Source organism: Pseudorca crassidens, chromosome 1 (assembly GCF_039906515.1).
Source record: "Pseudorca crassidens isolate mPseCra1 chromosome 1, mPseCra1.hap1, whole genome shotgun sequence".
In the NCBI taxonomy this organism is placed as follows: domain Eukaryota; kingdom Metazoa; phylum Chordata; class Mammalia; order Artiodactyla; family Delphinidae; genus Pseudorca; species Pseudorca crassidens.
The window spans coordinates 124,071,830-124,088,525 of NC_090296.1; the positions used below are offsets into that span (position 1 = coordinate 124,071,830).

The 16,696-nt window shown below is 40.3% G+C and overlaps 1 protein-coding gene across 6 annotated transcripts in view; it reads left to right on the forward strand.

The window, feature by feature from the left end:
- SCAPER (S-phase cyclin A associated protein in the ER) overlaps positions 1 to 16,696 on the forward strand; it is a 492,749-nt gene that overhangs the window by 439,297 nt on the left and 36,756 nt on the right. For 5 of the 6 annotated variants that reach the window (XM_067754830.1, XM_067754870.1, XM_067754838.1 and 2 more), the window contains exons 28-29: positions 7,923 to 8,160; positions 13,295 to 13,444. In XM_067754830.1, the coding sequence (XP_067610931.1) occupies positions 7,923 to 8,160; positions 13,295 to 13,444 (388 nt within the window). Of the gene's footprint in view, positions 1 to 1,653; positions 1,897 to 7,922; positions 8,161 to 13,294; positions 13,445 to 16,696 lie in introns of those variants that run through there. The other variant, XM_067754881.1, reaches the window with a different exon arrangement.

Consider the following 16,696-nt stretch of genomic DNA (forward strand, 5'->3'; position numbering starts at 1 on the left):
TAATTTTACAATGTATATCAAATCATCATGTTTTACACACATTGAATGTTATAATTTTGTCAGTTATACTTCGGTAAAGTTGGGTGGGGGGGGGAGAAATGAAAATGGGACATTGCTACCAATTCTACAGAAATAAAAAGGACTATACAAGAGTACTATTAACAACGTATGCCAACAAATTGAATAATTTAGATGAAATGGACAAATTCCTAGAAACACAATACCTACCAAGACTAAATCACAAAGAAATAGAAAATCTGAAGAGACCTGTAACTAATAAGGGGGCTGAAGCAGTAATCAGAAGTCTCCAAAGGAAAGCCCTGGACCTGATGGCTTCAGTGGTGAATTGTACCCAACATTTAAAGAACTAACACTAGTCTTTCTCAAACTTCTCCAAAAAATTGAAGAGGAGAGAATACTTTCTAACATGAAGCCAGCATTATCCTGATTCCGAAGCCAGACAAAGACACCACAAGAGAGAAAATTCCAGACTGATATTCCTTGCGAACATTGATTTAAAGATCCTCAACAAAACACTACCAAACCAAGCTCAGCAGCATGTTTAAAGGATTATACACCATGACCAAGTGGGATTTGTTCCTGGAGTGCAAGAATGGTTCCGCATATGAACATCAATCAATTTAATAGACCACATTAACAGAATGAAGGGGAAAAAAAACACGATCATCTCAATTTATACAGAAAAGCATCTGATAAATTTCAACACCCTTTCATGATAAAAACACTCAACAAATTAGGAATAGAAAGAAACTACCTTCACATAATAAAAGCCATATGTGAAAAGCCCACAAGGAACATCATACTCAAGGATGAAAGAAGGAAAGCTTTTCCTCTAACATCAGGACAAGGCAAGGATGCCCACTTCTGCCACTTCTACTCAACATAGTACTGGAAGTTGTAGCCAAAGCAATTAGGTGAGGAAAAGAAAAATAAAAAGGCATCTAAATTGGAAGGGAAGGAGTAAAATTTTCTCTGTTTGCAAATGATATTATATGTAGAAACTACTAATGATTCCACACAAAAAAGCTGTTAAAACTAATGAATTCAATAAAGTAACAGACTACAAAGTCAACTCACAAAAATTAGTTGCATTTATATACACTATATACTATGAACAATCTGGAAAGGAAATTATGAAAATTCCATTTATAATAGCATCAAAAAGAATAAAATACTTAGGAATTAAACAAGAAGATGAAAGACTTATACAATGAAAAGTATAAAACATTGCCAAAAGAAATCAAAGAAGGCATAAATTAGAAACACATCCCATGACCATGGATTATAAAACAATATTGTTAAGATGTCATTACTATGCAAAGCAATCTATAAATCTGTACATTCCTTGCACTCCCTATCTAAATCCCAAAGGCTTTTTTTTTTTTTTGGCAGAAATAGTAAATCCCATCTTAAAATTCATATGGAATCTCAAGGGACCCCAAATAACCAAAACAATTTTGAAAGAGAAAAACAAAGGGGGAGGACTCACACTTCGGATTTCAAAATTTACTACAAAGCTACAGTAATCAAAACAGTGTGGTACTGGCATAAAGACAGACATATATAACAATGGAATAGAATAGAGAGCACAGACTTAAACTCTTGTATTTATAGCCAAATGATTTTTGACAGGGGTGCCAAGACCATTGAATGGGAAAGGACAGTCTCTTCAACAAATGATGCTGGAGAAACTGGATATCCATAAGCAAAAGAATGAAGCTGGACACTTATCTACCACCATAACTTAAGATGGATCAGAGACGTAAATGTAAGACCTAAAACAATTATACTCCTAGAAGAAAACACAGGGCAAAAGCTTCCTGACATTGGATTTAGCAATGATTTCTTTGGATGTGACACCAGAGGCACAGGCAATAAAAGAAAAAGTAGACAAATGGGACTGCATGAAAAGTTTTTTGATTTGTGCATCAAAATATAATATCAACAGAGTAAAGAAACAACCCAGAGAATGGGAGATAATATTTGCAAGTCATATATCTGATAAGGGGTTAATATCCAGGAACTATGGAAAACTCCTAAAACTCAACAACAAAATAACCCAATTAAAAAATGAGCAAAGGACTTGAATTCCAAAGAAGAAATACAAATTGGTCAATAAGCACATGCAAAGATGCTCAATGTCGTTGATAGGGAAATGCAAATCAAAACTACAATGAGATATCACCTCACACCCATTAGGATGGCTACTATTAAAAAAAAAAAAAAGAAAATACCAAGGTTTGGTGAGGATATGGAGAAATTAGAACCCTTGTGCATTGTTAGTGGGAATGTAAAATGGTATAGATGCTGTGGAAAATGTTATGGCAATTCCTCAAAAAATTAAAAATAGAATTATTATATGATTGAGAAATTCTACTTCTGGATATATATCCAAAAGAATTGAAAACAGGGTTTTGAAGACATGTTTATACACCCATGTTCATGGCAGCATTATTCACAGTAGCTAAAACGGAAGCAACCCAAGTGTCCATCAGTGGATGATGGATAAACAAAATGTGGTATACACATATAATGGAATATTATTCAACCTTGAAAAGGTAGGAAGTTCTGCCATATGCTACAACATGAATGAAACTTGAGGACATTATGCTAAGTGAAATAAGGCAGTCACAAAAAGACAAATACTATATGATGATTCCACATATATGACATGCTTAGAGTAGTCAGAATCATGGAGACAGAAAGTAGAATAGTGGTTGCCAGGGGGAGGAAGGAATAGGGAGTTATTGTTTAATGAGTATAGAGTTTCAGTTTTACATGATGAAAGAGTTATGGAGGGCTTCCCTGGTGGCGCAGTGGTTGAGAGTCCGCCTGCCGATGCAGGGGACACGGGTTCGTGCCCCGGTCCGGGAAGATCCCACATGCCGCAGAGCGGCTGGGCCCATGAACCATGGCAACTGAGCCTGCGTGTCCGGAGCCTGTGCTCCGCAACGGGAGAGGCCACAACAGTGAGAGGCCTGCGTACCGCAAAAAAAAAAAGACTTAAAGAGATGGTTGGTAGTGATGGTTGTACAACATTATGAACGAATTTAATACCATTGAATTGTAAACTTAAAAACAGGTAAGATGGTAAATTTTATGTGTATTTTACCACAATAAAAAAAAATCAGGGGTGGGGGGAGATAATGCCCTGCCAAAGATACCTGTATCCTAATCCTCAGAACTTATAAATGTGTTACCTAACATGGCAAAAGGAATTTTGCAGAAATGGTTAAGGATCTTGAGATGGAGAGAGTAGCCTGGATTATCCACGTGGGCCCAGTGTAATCTCAAAGGGAAGCAGGAAAGTCAGTATTAGAGAGGGATTTGAAGGTGCTATGCTGCTGGCTTTGAATATGGAAGAAGGGGCCAGGAGCCAAGGAGCAACCATACTCTAGAAGTTGTAAAAGGCAAGGAAATAAATTTTCCCCTTCAGCCTACAGAAGGAACCCAGCTCTGGTAACACCTTGATTTTAGCTTAGTGAGACATTTTGGATTTCTGACCCCCAGAACTTTAAGAGAATAAATTTGTGTTGTTTTGAACAACTAGCTTGTGATCGTTTATTCCAGCAGCAATAGGAAGCTGATGCACATGCCTGCCACTATTAGACTGTAACATTCTATAGGACAGGGGTCTGGTCTTCCTTGATTTTGTAATACATCACAGGTCACTGTTGCTGGAGCACAGGTACTTTGGCTTTTTCAATAGAGAATATATGACAGATAATCATGTCCCTTTTGCTCACCACAAAGCCTGATAAATGATGATGTTACTAGATGAAGGTCAGCTTTCTAAGACTGTTCCAGTACATAAGAGCCCACAGCTGGAATAACTCTGTAAGAAATAATTCACTTCTCCTTGAACAGTGAAGTTCACATTCATCATTGGGAGGGACAGTGACTTAACTCCGTCCACTCCCAGCACTATGCAGACCTTTGTGGGGAGTGTTCTGGATTCAGAGGCTAAAATGGGAGGTTCTGATAAGATGCCTCTGGGATTCCAGATCTAAAGGAGGGAACAAAGCCAAAATCCAAGAAGCTAGGAGAGCAGTCTAGAAGATACTGGCACTGAAGGGGATCAGGGTGGATGTTACCGAATCAGAAATCTGCGACCAGGGATACAAGAGCAAACAAGCCAGGAACAAATGGGGAAAGGGGGTTATAGTGTGTGCGACTGTCACAGCTGCTTTTTTGGGCCAAATAAGGCCTGTTACATAAGTGGTTTAAAATACCAAAGATAGAACAGATGGCAGGTGATTCATGCCCACACAAATTATTGCTTTTTTTTTTGCCCAACTATACTCTCCTTTAAGGCAAAGTAGGGTTTTCAAGAGCTGTGCAGGTATATTGATGGCCCAGTTATAGTTTTTCCTGATTGAATCTCACAATTAATGAACAGAAATGAATATGCCACTAAGATCTCTAATCCTAGAGACCAAACAAAAACACTTTAAAATCCAGTAAAATTGAGAAGATCTTAGAGTGTAATATACAAAATTTCAGATCTGATTTTTCATATCTTCAATGTGTTTTTAAAAGAAAACTTTATGGGCTTCCCTGAGGGCGCAGTGATTAAGAATCCCCCTGCCAATGCAGGGGACACGGGTTCGAGCCCTGGTCTGGGGAGATCCCACATGCCGCGGAGCAACTAAGCCCGTGCGCCACAACTACTGAGCCTGCGCTCTAGAGCCCACGAACCACAGCTACTGAGCCTGTGTGCCACAACTACTGAAGCCCGCGCACCTAGAGCCCATGCTCCACAACAAGAAGCCACCGGAATGAGAAGCCCACGCACCGCAACAAAGGGTAGCCCCCGCTTGCCACAACTAGAGAAAGCCCACGCACAGCAACAAAGACCCAACGCAGCCAAAAATAAATTTATTTAAAAAAAGAAAACTTTTTATAACCTGTGCCTGATATGAATAAGGCCTTTTACTTTTTTATTATAAACATTTAGGCTTAAAGTGATTATAGCTGACATTTAAGACCAACAGGAGCCAGTGGCCTGTTCAAGGACAAATTATCCGTATTTCAGACTAAATCAAAAGTAAACATTTTCTAAAGTCCCTTCATGTCTACATTAGTTCTGTGGAAGCCAAATGCAGCAGACAAGCTCTCTCCCCTCCCCTCCACCCTGTATATTCTGTAGGCTAACTTTAGAAGTGTCTTTTCCACAAAGCAATATTAATATACATTTTGAACCATTTCCACATCTGAGTTCTTGAATGCTAATTTAATTGATTTTTCTGAATCAACATTTTTATTTCATCAGAAGAATATTGCAAAAGATCCTGAGTTATGTTATTTTATAGTTTGGTATTTTCCTAAATAGGGTGGGGTGGAGAGAAGAGAAACTATTCTGATGATCTTCACTTGCTGGGTTTTTTTTAATTTATTTTTTTAAACAAGTAATAGCAGTGAATTCATGTCATTTCATAAATGCTTGCAAAGATTAACTGTTACAAAGTTTTCTAAATAATAAAGCTATATTCCTGAATATCTGCATTTGAATATGCTAATAATCAGTTTAAAAGCAACACAGGCAGTAAAGGGGAGGTGACCATTCTGAATCACAAAGAAGAAAAAATGTTGTCACCAGCAGTGATGTCACTCATCCCCAAGGTTCTGAAAGCCTATTAGAAATTAGCTTTAGGGAGAAATGTCTTCTGACTTGTCATTGGTTCTAAAAGGCAGTCATTGTTAAACAAACACAGACCCCTTTTTGGAATCTATATAATAAACTCAGACACATTAATCTCTACTCACGTCTTTAGTCGGGGTCTGACCCCTAACTCTCATGGCTATAATGGAAGGAAGGAAGGAAGGGTGAACTGAAATGACATTAGCTAACAGTTTGTGTAAAGGTTCAGATGTGCCTGTAAGCAAATAAATATAATTTCTTAACTTTTTGTTTTTACTGAGTCCCATAAGACAGAAAGTGTCTCTCCGTGATGATCAGGATTACATTACAACGTCTGTGTACTTTGTTTAACAGTGTTCAGTTAACCCCGAGATTTGATTTAAGAAAAGGCATGGAGACGAAAGAAGAGGTCACCTCCTGTTTGGCCTGGATGTTTTGGTCTTTGGACAAAGCCCTGCCTTTAAAGAGTCAACAGTTCTTGGTAGTACCCCTGCCTTTGCCACTGACAAATGTTTATGACCTAAAACATCTCACTGAATCTCTGAGGGTCTCGGTTGTGTCATGTGTGAAGTGAGGAGAACAACACCTTCTCTACCAACTATGAAGAACTACAAATGAGGCGGGGTGGAAGATGTGAATGTACTTAGCAGGTCCTGCCATGCAAATGAGATGATAGTATTTCATAAGACCTGCTTTCTTAAGAAGAGAACAAGTATAAGTGTCATCCCACATTCTTAGACTATCAGAAATAGTGCACATTCAGGAAACAAATGCTTACCACAGTTACGAATAAAACTATACTTTGATGAAACTAACAAATTAGAATGAATAATATAATCCCTTTAAAAAGTTATAGATTAGAAAACTAGACAAGATACTAGAAACTTGCCAGCCAGCACTTTCGAATTCATATTTACTTAGTGGCATCTCTTCAGTGCTTCTGGGCAAATTTATGAGATAAGCATAGATCTTTAATGCCTCTCTCCCATTCTAGATTCCAGCTGAAAGGAACAATAACAACAACAACAGAAAAAGGAATGGGAGGGACCTATATTAGTGTTAAATAGGGAAGGGCATCATCCTGTGGCAGAAACATAAAGACACTTCTGCTCAGCTTTATGCAGATCATACCAGGTTAAAGGGAGACACTGAGCAGGGACTTGTAACTTCCCTTCCTGAGAAAAAGCTGTGTCCCATGAAGAAAGGTGACTGACCCACTTGGAACAGCCCAGAGACCTGAGGATTTGTGCAGTGGTTAGAACAAATGGCTGCAGCAGCTTACATTTCAGATTCAAACCTGTGGAGAAAAAGGGAGGGCTTCTTTCCAGGCATTTCAGCCCAAGAATCTCCCTCCATGTTCCCCTTACCTTAGACCTACATACCCTTGAGCCAGAGTGAATAGGAAGGGGGCCCCACCTGAAGCATGTTGGCTGTGGGAAGGGGAGAGAAACCTGGGTATGGTTTCTAGGGGCAAAAAGGGTGAATGAATGCTTAGCAGCCACATTTACTAAAATTGTAGGCTCTTGATCACTAGATGCTTCACGCATACCTGAGTTCCAGAGTGAGGTGGATTTAGCAAACCCTTCCTTTCCTATTGATTTGAGGAATTCATTTGCCACTGCCGTTGCTTCTTGCTCATCCATACTGCCTGCCACAATTGCTAAGCTAACTTCAAGGTGATTTGTACAAAGCTAACCCAGCACTAGCTTGTTCTTGAGAGCCTGGCCCCTACAACCTGTCCTGCCAATACTCCTTGATGATGGAACTGTGCCTTCAGAAGCAGTTGAAGTGTCTCCCTGTCACGGTATACCAACACACTACTGGGTTTTTGAGGCCTCGTACTTTCCCAGTAACTGCCTCCCCTGAGAAGATTCCCTTGTGTATCCAGAAAGGAAGCCATGGTGTTTTGAGTTCTGAGTCCCAACAGCTCTCATGGACTCTGTCCAGTTCCACCAGGCCTGGAATCTAAACAAAGTGAGGCTATCTAGGCTGCAAAGGGTGGAAGCAGCCTCAGCCTGGCTGCAGAGTACTCAGTTGCCACTGCTGCAGCAGCCCGGTCTCCCAGCTGGAGAAAAGGGCGGGCCGCAGTGCACTTGGTTGGGGGGAGGGCTGCATTTACTCCTGGAGGTTTCTTGTTACCTTACTACACCACTCACATGGTTTGCTTTTAACGGTCTGCTTGTCATGTTCCATTTGACCTATAAAAATGCTAGCATCCTTTAAGTAGATTTCTGTTAAAAAGTTGAATGTTTCTTATCAGGTCACACAGCATATTTGACAATAATCGCCAGGATCCCACAGGACTGACAGCTGCTCTTCAGGCCACAGACCTGGCTGGAGTTCTGCATATGCTCTACTGTGTCCTCTTCCATGGCACAATCTCGGACCCCGGCACTTCTAGTCCCAAGGAGAGTTACGCTCAGAACACAGTCCAAGTGGCCATTCAGAGTTTACGTTTCTTCAACAGCTTTGCAGCTCTTGACCTGCCTGCTTTTCAGGTACCAGGAATTGGTTAACCAGCCAAGAGTAAATAATTTTGTGTAGATATGGTGAGAGGTTCTTTTCCTGGATTGGGGCATAAGGAATAAGCTACAATACAGGGAATAATAATACGTACTATTTATTAAGCTGCTGTATTCTAGGAACTGGATTAGGTGCTTTGCATATGCTTTCTTATTTATTCTCATGACTACCCTACAGAATATTATTATACCCATTTTACAGGTGGAAAAGCTGGCAGTTAAGTAATTTCCCAGGGTTACACATGGCTGAGCCAGGACTGGTACCCATGGCCCCAAGCCTATGCCATTCTGCTACTTATAAATCTTCTGTCTTGATTTCTTTAGAAAAGGCATTAGCATACCATAAACATTTAAATATTAAGGAAAGTAATGGTTTCTTATATAAACACGACCAAAATTAGATAAATTGTTTTGATTGATATGACTGTCTATGAATGATTTAACTGACTTGTATCCAACGTAAAGTGCATGTGTAGTTAAATGTGCAAACCCCTATAAATACTAAGTTTTTATAGCTAAAGAAAACTTGCTTTATGTTATAACACCAGACTGTCAGCTTAGAAACAGATTGTTTTTCATGTAGGAAATTTAATTTTCAAAAACACTGAACCTTTGGAACAGAGCAAGCCCCAAGGAGTAGACTTTCTCTTTCAGTTTATTAACTGTCAAGTGATTTCATTAAAAAGGGAACAAACTTGGCAGATAATGAACCCATAATTTAGATGAATTGCTTTGCTCAAAGGGAAAAAGGTTATAGAGATACAAATGTATGAAAATTGTGGTCTTTGGTCATCGCAAGATGGAAGAAACACTTCTGTTTTGTAGCTGGTGACAAATGTGCAGTTCTTGTCTTCCTGTCATTCTCTTCACAACTGGAAATTAGTAAGTCGTATCATTGGATTCAGTATCTTTCAACTTTGTAGAGTTAGTTTATCCATCATAAGAACAGAAATCTCTTCCTTAGGGTTAATGCTTTTCAGTTTTCAAAGCACTTGAACTAGCCTTAGGTGGTAGCTACACAATATGTAAAGTTCTGAGAGTTTACAGCCACACCTAGAACAAGAGGTACCTGCTCCAGAGAATGCCAATGGTTCTTGCCTCTGGGTTGAACGTAACATTTGTGTTTTATGAAGACCCAACCCCATTGTGTTCCGTCTGGAAACAGCTTAGAAATCAAGATATGCTAATTTTATGCCCTCAGAATATGGAGACCAGCAGGCTACCCATCAGCTAGGTCCAACTAGAGTGATTTCTTTTGTTACCAGGGATTATGAAAAGCAAATACCTAAAAATGTTCCTGAGCTCCCGGTTTATGGGTCTTCTGACCAGGATTTATACTGCTTCAGGGGTCACCACGTCATACACAAGCATTTACATTAAGTCAGCCATTTATTCCATCAGTCACTCTGAGTGTCAGGGAGCCCCCGGTCCCTGCCCTACCCCCAGCCCTCCATGAACTCACAGCCTGTGCAGCCTTACTCAAAAGAACCAGTGAACTCCAACCAGCCCTGCTCCCTCATGACCTTTAGGCACAATGGCCAATAATGTTAGAAAAGTCAAAAATCTATTTCTGGAGCCCTTCATGCCCAACTAAGATGAAACCACGACTTCTCCTCTGCAGCTCCTTGCTGTATTGAGCCCAGAATATATTCCCTACCTGAGCCGCTTTTGCCACAACCCCAGGAGAAACACCAAGGTGACTCGAGAGTTCGAGCCATTCTTAGAGTGAGATGCCCACCTCCCCAGGGGAATGTCCTTTTGTGGCTGGTTCCTAACACTTCTTTTGCTTCTTTCTTCTCTGTCCTTCCTGTTACTCCATATTTCTCTTAATTCTTTCCTGCTTTTTCTTCTTTTCCTTTTCCCTGTTCTGACTCTCCTGTCTTATTTTAGTCAATTTTGCCATCACTGCTTCTCATCCTCTCCCCAGACATTGTTCCCAGGTACCTTTTTCCCCTTAACTAGTGCATGGGCCAGGAAGGCCTTCAGGGACCTTCCTCCTGGCTGCCATCCTTTTGGTGCCCAAAGTCGAGCACATGTTTTTCTCTTATGCTTCATCAGTGTGTGCAGGGACCCAGATACCTAGAATTTCTAACATCAGGTCCTTTAATACATCTACCAATGATTACCTTACTGTTCCAGTTACTTTTATACATTTGAAAAACAAACAAACTTAGTGGGGTAAACAACAACCTTTATGATCACAGATTCTGTGAGTCCAGAATTCAGGCAGGGCTTTTCACAGTGGAGGTGGCTTGTCACTACTCCACAATGTAGGGCTTCAGCTGAGGGGCTCGAATGACTGGGGTTGGGGAATATGGAGAAGAGGGGCAAATTGACTCAAATAGCTGGGAGCTCAAATTATCTGGAGGCTCCTTCACTTTCATGTTTTATGCCTGGGATTGATTACTCAGAGACTAGGTTCATCAAGGACTACTGGCCAGAGACTCTACATATGGCTTCTCTATGTGACTTGGGCTTCTCAAAACATCATGGTGTCTGGGTTCTCAGTAGGAGTTTCCTGAGAGGAAGCTCCTGGAAAACAACTGCTCCAAGAGAACCAACGGAAGCTGCATGGCTTTTTTATGCCCTAGCCTCAGAAGTCATATGGTTACATATCAGCCATCCTCTCTTGGTTAAATCCGTCATAAGCCTTCCAGATTCAAGAGGAGAAGACATAGGCCCCATCTCTCAGTGGGACGGCTGTCAAAGATTTATAGTCCTTTTTTTTAACTAACCACTACACTCTGTTGAGCAAGCTAAAGCAAAGCATCTGACCACATAGACATCATTGCCATAGATAGACACCTGATCAGTCGTGCAATACTCAAGTAAATAGCATACAAATACACAATATTTGCATTGTAAAGCAATGGGTGAGTTTAGGAGAAAAGTATTATTTTTATGATAGATATGGTCAGAGAAACTCATATTCTAGTTCATTAAAACAACTTACTTGTCAAAAGTGAGATTTCAGGAACTATGTTTATAAAGCACAGGAAAAGAGATTTTAGGTACAGCATGGGTCTGAGCTCAGAAAAAATCTGGGAGACAATTTATGAATTGCCTGAGAGGATTGAAGGAACTGAAGAAGAAAACTGAAATGAGATAAATGGTCTGACCCTCTGAAGAGTTAGACAAGACAGTGTAAGACATGTTGACGGTTTGAGTCCCAGTGCATCGCAAGAATGCATCTCTGTAGAGCTGTTATGGAGAAGCATCCTCATCAAGACCTCTGGGTCTCGAGTCAGACTGACCTGACTTTGAGCCATCATACTACCAAGTTGTATGACTTTGGACAAGTCATTTGAATCCTTAACACTGAGTTTCTCATTTGTAAAATAGAGATTAAAAACACTTACCTCACAAGTCTGAGGTTTAAATGAGATTACATAAAGGCACTGTGCTAACTAGCACATAGTAGGCCCTCAGGAAATGTGGACTGACTCATATTCTGAAGGTGAAGAATTTACCCAAACCATCTTGCAGATGCTGAATCAAAAGGTTAGGTTTCAAATGCAACATTCCCAGTGATTCTGCACCCTTCTTTGAAGCCATAAACCTATGTGATTGTTTTGGTTGAGAACTCATCGCATAGTAGTCACAAAAGATTATCCATTAGAATATTTTCTTAACTGGTTCCATTTCATTATATACTAATAAGGCTGTCAAAATATTTTTCTCCCTTCAGCAAAGAGTCTGATTTCACTCTGAATTCATATTGGCACAGATGGCCTTGAGATCCCGGATATTGTATAGTGCATATACTTTGACAGTTTTTACAATTGAAGGTGGTCTCAAGAAACAAATCAATGTACTGACTTGGCAATTAATTCTGGCTAAAAAGGAAATATAGTTTCCTTGATAAATTGGTTTAATTTTTATATTCAAACTTACATGCCCCTTGACCTGCTCTTATCAGTGAAGGTTAAACAGAGGGCACTGGGTCACAGCAAGCTGGACACAACTAATTAAATAAGGGCTGAGCTGAGAAGGTGTCACTACTTGATTTAAAGGAGCAGGGCCCTCCTGAAGTCTCTTTGGGGCTTGAAAAACATTTTATCTCAGTGCAATGAAACGGAGACAGAAGGCACTCTTAAAATTTAGTAGTAATTTTGTTTCAACAGTATTTATTAAAAAGACTGTGCCTCCCCGGCTGTTAGGCAGAGTGAATTCATTGAAACTTCCAAGCTGCAAAGTATCTGACCTGGTTCAAGCCAGCCAAGACCTCAAATCAAGAGATGAGTTTAAAACACTGCCTTTTCCCACAGGCTGGCAGTGGTGCTTCATTCCAGTGTGGGCTGCGAGTGCATTCTGTGGGCCTCGCCTCTCCCCTTTGCCCTCCTGTCGCTCTGTCTGTTTGACATGTTTATTAAATAGACGCTTCAGGCTGCACAGACAGACTCAGGCTCTCCTCCCGCGTCGCCCACCACCAACAGCCCTTTGACTGTCTCGAGAAAGGATCCCAGAAGCCTCATAGCTGAGGGGGCTTCATGGTTTGTTTTCTGTGCTCTTTTGGGGGGGCAGGGGGAGGTTGTTGGGTTTTTTTACATTACTTTGGGAGCACAAGAGCTATTTGAATAACTAATTGTTATTTATATTTCTTTTCTATTTGAACATAAGTAAATAATTAGAGTCATATTTTTATCCCTGCATACAAGAAAATATTTTCTCCTTCAGAAAAAAAAAAAGTATTGGAAGTTAGCTAAATGGTAGATTTACAGGTGAATTTTAGTATTATTATATTTTCCCAAATTTTCTACAGTGAGACTGTGCAATGAGAAAAAAAATACCTTGTTAAAAATGGGATAAATACTCATGCTTTAGGTGAATAGTGTCTTGATCCACGTAGTACAGGCATTTGGTCTGCTATGCTTTATTTTCTGGGTTTTTTTTTTTTTTTTTTTTTTTTTCAGTTTAAACGTTGCATTTATTATGGTCGTTTATTGGAGCAGGAATCCCTGAACTGAACTGTTAAGCACAGTGCTCTAGAAATTTCATATGCTTTTCTGGCATCATGGCAGAAGGTGCACAGGGCCCAGGTGTGTTTTGTGATTTGCAGCCCTGGCTGTCCCTGGGCTGGGGAGTTCTAACTGCTCCTTGTCTTTGTTAGTCTATTGTAGGGGCAGAGGGCTTGTCCCTTGCATTCCGGCACATCGCCAGCTCCCTACTGGGCCACTGCAGCCACGTCTCCTGCGAAAGCCTCCTTCATGAGGTCATCGTCTGTGTGGGCTACTTCACTGTCAACCACCCAGATAACCAGGTAAGAGGCACAGGAAAGTTCCTCAGACTGCTTCCCCAGCACTGAGAGTGTGAGGTATTGGAGTGAGAAAAGGCAGGCTAGCCTGCTGGAACCCATCTGTCCTGTGTGAGGCCCTTTAACCAGGCTCCAGGGATATGCCTCTGACTTCTCTCCAAAGAGATTTGATCAGCACTAGACCAGCACTAGGACTTCCTCTTAAAGCTATAACAATAAGATATTTTTAATAAAATGTTCTTCTTAAGCCACACAGAAGCATCTACTCCCTTACCACATAGATCCTGATGCTTTATTCATATTTTTTTGTGGTTGTTTTAATGAAATAGATTACATCTTTCAACTTGGGTTACTTTGCAAATATTATAGCATTAGTCTGGTGCTTTATGAAACTGCTCTTGGTCTTTGGCTTCTGCCTAGGTGCTTAAGAGGGTGCCAGATGGTGTTGGAGGGGAGCCTGAGAAGGCAGGGCTTGGGCCTTACCCCCTTGAATCACCCAGAGTAGTTTTGCTTTTAACTATTTTGATTATTCGGTTTCTAAGCAAGATTTCATTTGTAAATAGGGTTCTGTTGCTTTAAAAAGTTGGGAAATCTGTGTTACAGATTTTATTTTAAAAATAACAATAATAAAACACTTTACCCTTTTTTAACTTTTTATTTTATATTGGAGTATAGTTGATTAACAATGTTGTGATATTTTCAGGTGTACAGCAAAGTGTTATACATATACATGTATCTATTCTTTTTCAAATTCGTTTTCCATTTAGGTTGTTATCTTTATTTTTAAAAACAGAGTCATGGCATAACTAACACATCAAATTGTAATTCCTGACTACCTCAGTTATCTAAAGCCTCATATTCAGCAACCTTAATTATGTGGATTATAGCTGAGAAAAAGGCCTATGAACAGCCCTTAACCCTCACTCTAAGCTTACTGATTTTTATTTTAGGCAACTCACTAATAAGTGTGCTTACCAGGTTTATTAGCCTGCAGTAAACTAGACCAGGGCGGAAGAAGGAAGGAGATAGCTGTAGTGCCAGAGCCAAATACAAGGTGAGAACCTACACACTGAGAGCTGCAACTGCCTATCTGATAAGGAGAAAGAGGATAGAAAACAACAAGACAAGCACAAGACCTCAGAAATTGTAGCCATCTGGGACTTCCCTGGCTGTCCAGTGGTTAAGACTCTGCGCTTCCACTGCAGGGGGCGTTGGTTTGATCGCTGGTCAGGGAACTAAGATCCTGCGTGCCGCGTGGCACGGCCAAAAAAGAAAAGAAAAAAAAAATTGTAGCTATCTGGTTTCAAAGGGACACTAAACCCTGTATTTGATTTCCCTGGATGATTGTTGATGCCCCCCGTGCAGACCCTGAGTGAGCATGGAGGCAAAATGTATGTTCTGTGCATTCCCTTTAAGAAGGCTAAGGAATATGAAGTCCATTCTAGAAAGATTTCCATGATTAAAATGTAGAAAATGTGGACCCTTGCCAGAAGAAGCGTCATACGTAGAAAAATTCCCCTTTCGCAGACCTCGTTGCCAGAAGGGCAGATCTTTCTCACCTCCCGCCACAGGAGCACTCACGCAGTGCTCTCTCAGGTACTGATGCTTTGTCGTTTCCGTGGACTAAGCCCAGCAGGTCCACGAGTCTCTTACAAGCTACTCAAGGAAGGAAAGTTGAGCGAAATCTCCTGTGTGGTTTTCTTTTCTTCATGTGTGTCCATTTGACCTACTAAACTGCATTTTGTTTCCCTCTAAAAGTTTGTTTTTATTTTTCTGATTACAAAAGTGTTTCTTACTCATCATGAAAAAGATAGGAAGTGTAAAGAAGGAGGAGGAGTCACAGTTATCCCTGATCTCACTGTTGAGATAGTCACTGTTACCATTTTGGCAGGTTCCTTACAGTCTCTTTTCTGTGAATATTTTTGCCAGTTAATATTATTGAGATATAATTAACATGTAACACTGTCTTATTTTTAAGTGTGTACAGTGTGAAGATTTGATATATTTATATGTTGCAAAATGATTAGCACAGTAAATTTAGTTAGCCATCACCTCACATAGTTAAAATTTTTTTCCTTGTGATGAGAACTTTTAAGATCTACTCTCAGCAGCTTTCAAATATACAATACAGTATTGTTAACTTCAGTCACCATGCTGTACATTACATCACCAGAACTTATGTACCTTATAACTGGAAGTTTGTACCTTTTGACCACCTTCACTCACTTCACCCACTCCTTAGCCCTCTATGAATATTTTTACATAGCTGAGGTCATATGGTATATACACTCCTATCCTGCTTTGTACACTTAACATTATATCATAATCCTTCTTTGTGAATACAGTTCTTAATGGCTGCGTGGCTTTATCTTGTGTAGACAGCCCATGGTTTACCTCACAATTTCCTGTTAAGTCGTTTACCATTTATCATGACACTATCTACTGCACTTATAAAGAGGTAAGTAATTTGTGTGTGTGATAATATTTTGCTGTACAGTTCTACAGCAAAAAGTTCAGTTTCTTCAGCACACCCATGTTTAGGGATGGTTGAAGCTCTTTGCTTAAACCAACTCTGTTGTGATGAATTTACTGAACTCAGAACTGTGTAGGATTTCAGAGAGATTTTCTGCTGTTGCCGGACCACAGACTAATCCTCTCCTATAGATAAAACACACACTCTAAGTATCTCTGGGCTCACCAGAGTCAATGAGAAATGGGGTCGGGGGAACTGGTATTTGGAAATGGCATGTTAGAACTGACGTGGACCTGATGGCAAAGTAAAGACTGGGCATGTTGGGACAGGAAGAAAGCAGATTAAATGGGCAGAGAGAGCAGCAAGCAATCCAAGGAGGAGACAGAGACCCTATGGCTTCTCAGTTGGGGAAGAAGCTGTGGGGTTTAGGGGTAATTGTTGAGAGGAAGAAATTAGAAAAGTAAAAAAGGCCAGACCTCCTTTCTCGACACCTTGCCTCCCAGAGAGATTGAATCCTAACTGGACATCCACTTCTGATTTGGTGGAAGGTAGAAGGTCAGAGAAGTCAGTTCAGTCCTCAGGCAATTGCTGAAATGCAACAATCTGTGAAAAGAAAGAATATGACAAAAAGTAGAGAAGAAATCAGAAATTGATAGAAATAATAGTAATTGTCAAACACTGAGACATTGCACCTTATGGAGGTGCTTTTCTAAAGCATAACCTCTGGTATTTGTAGAATTCTTTATACTGCTTGCCCCATCTGTGGCCTCTTGGACCTCATTAGC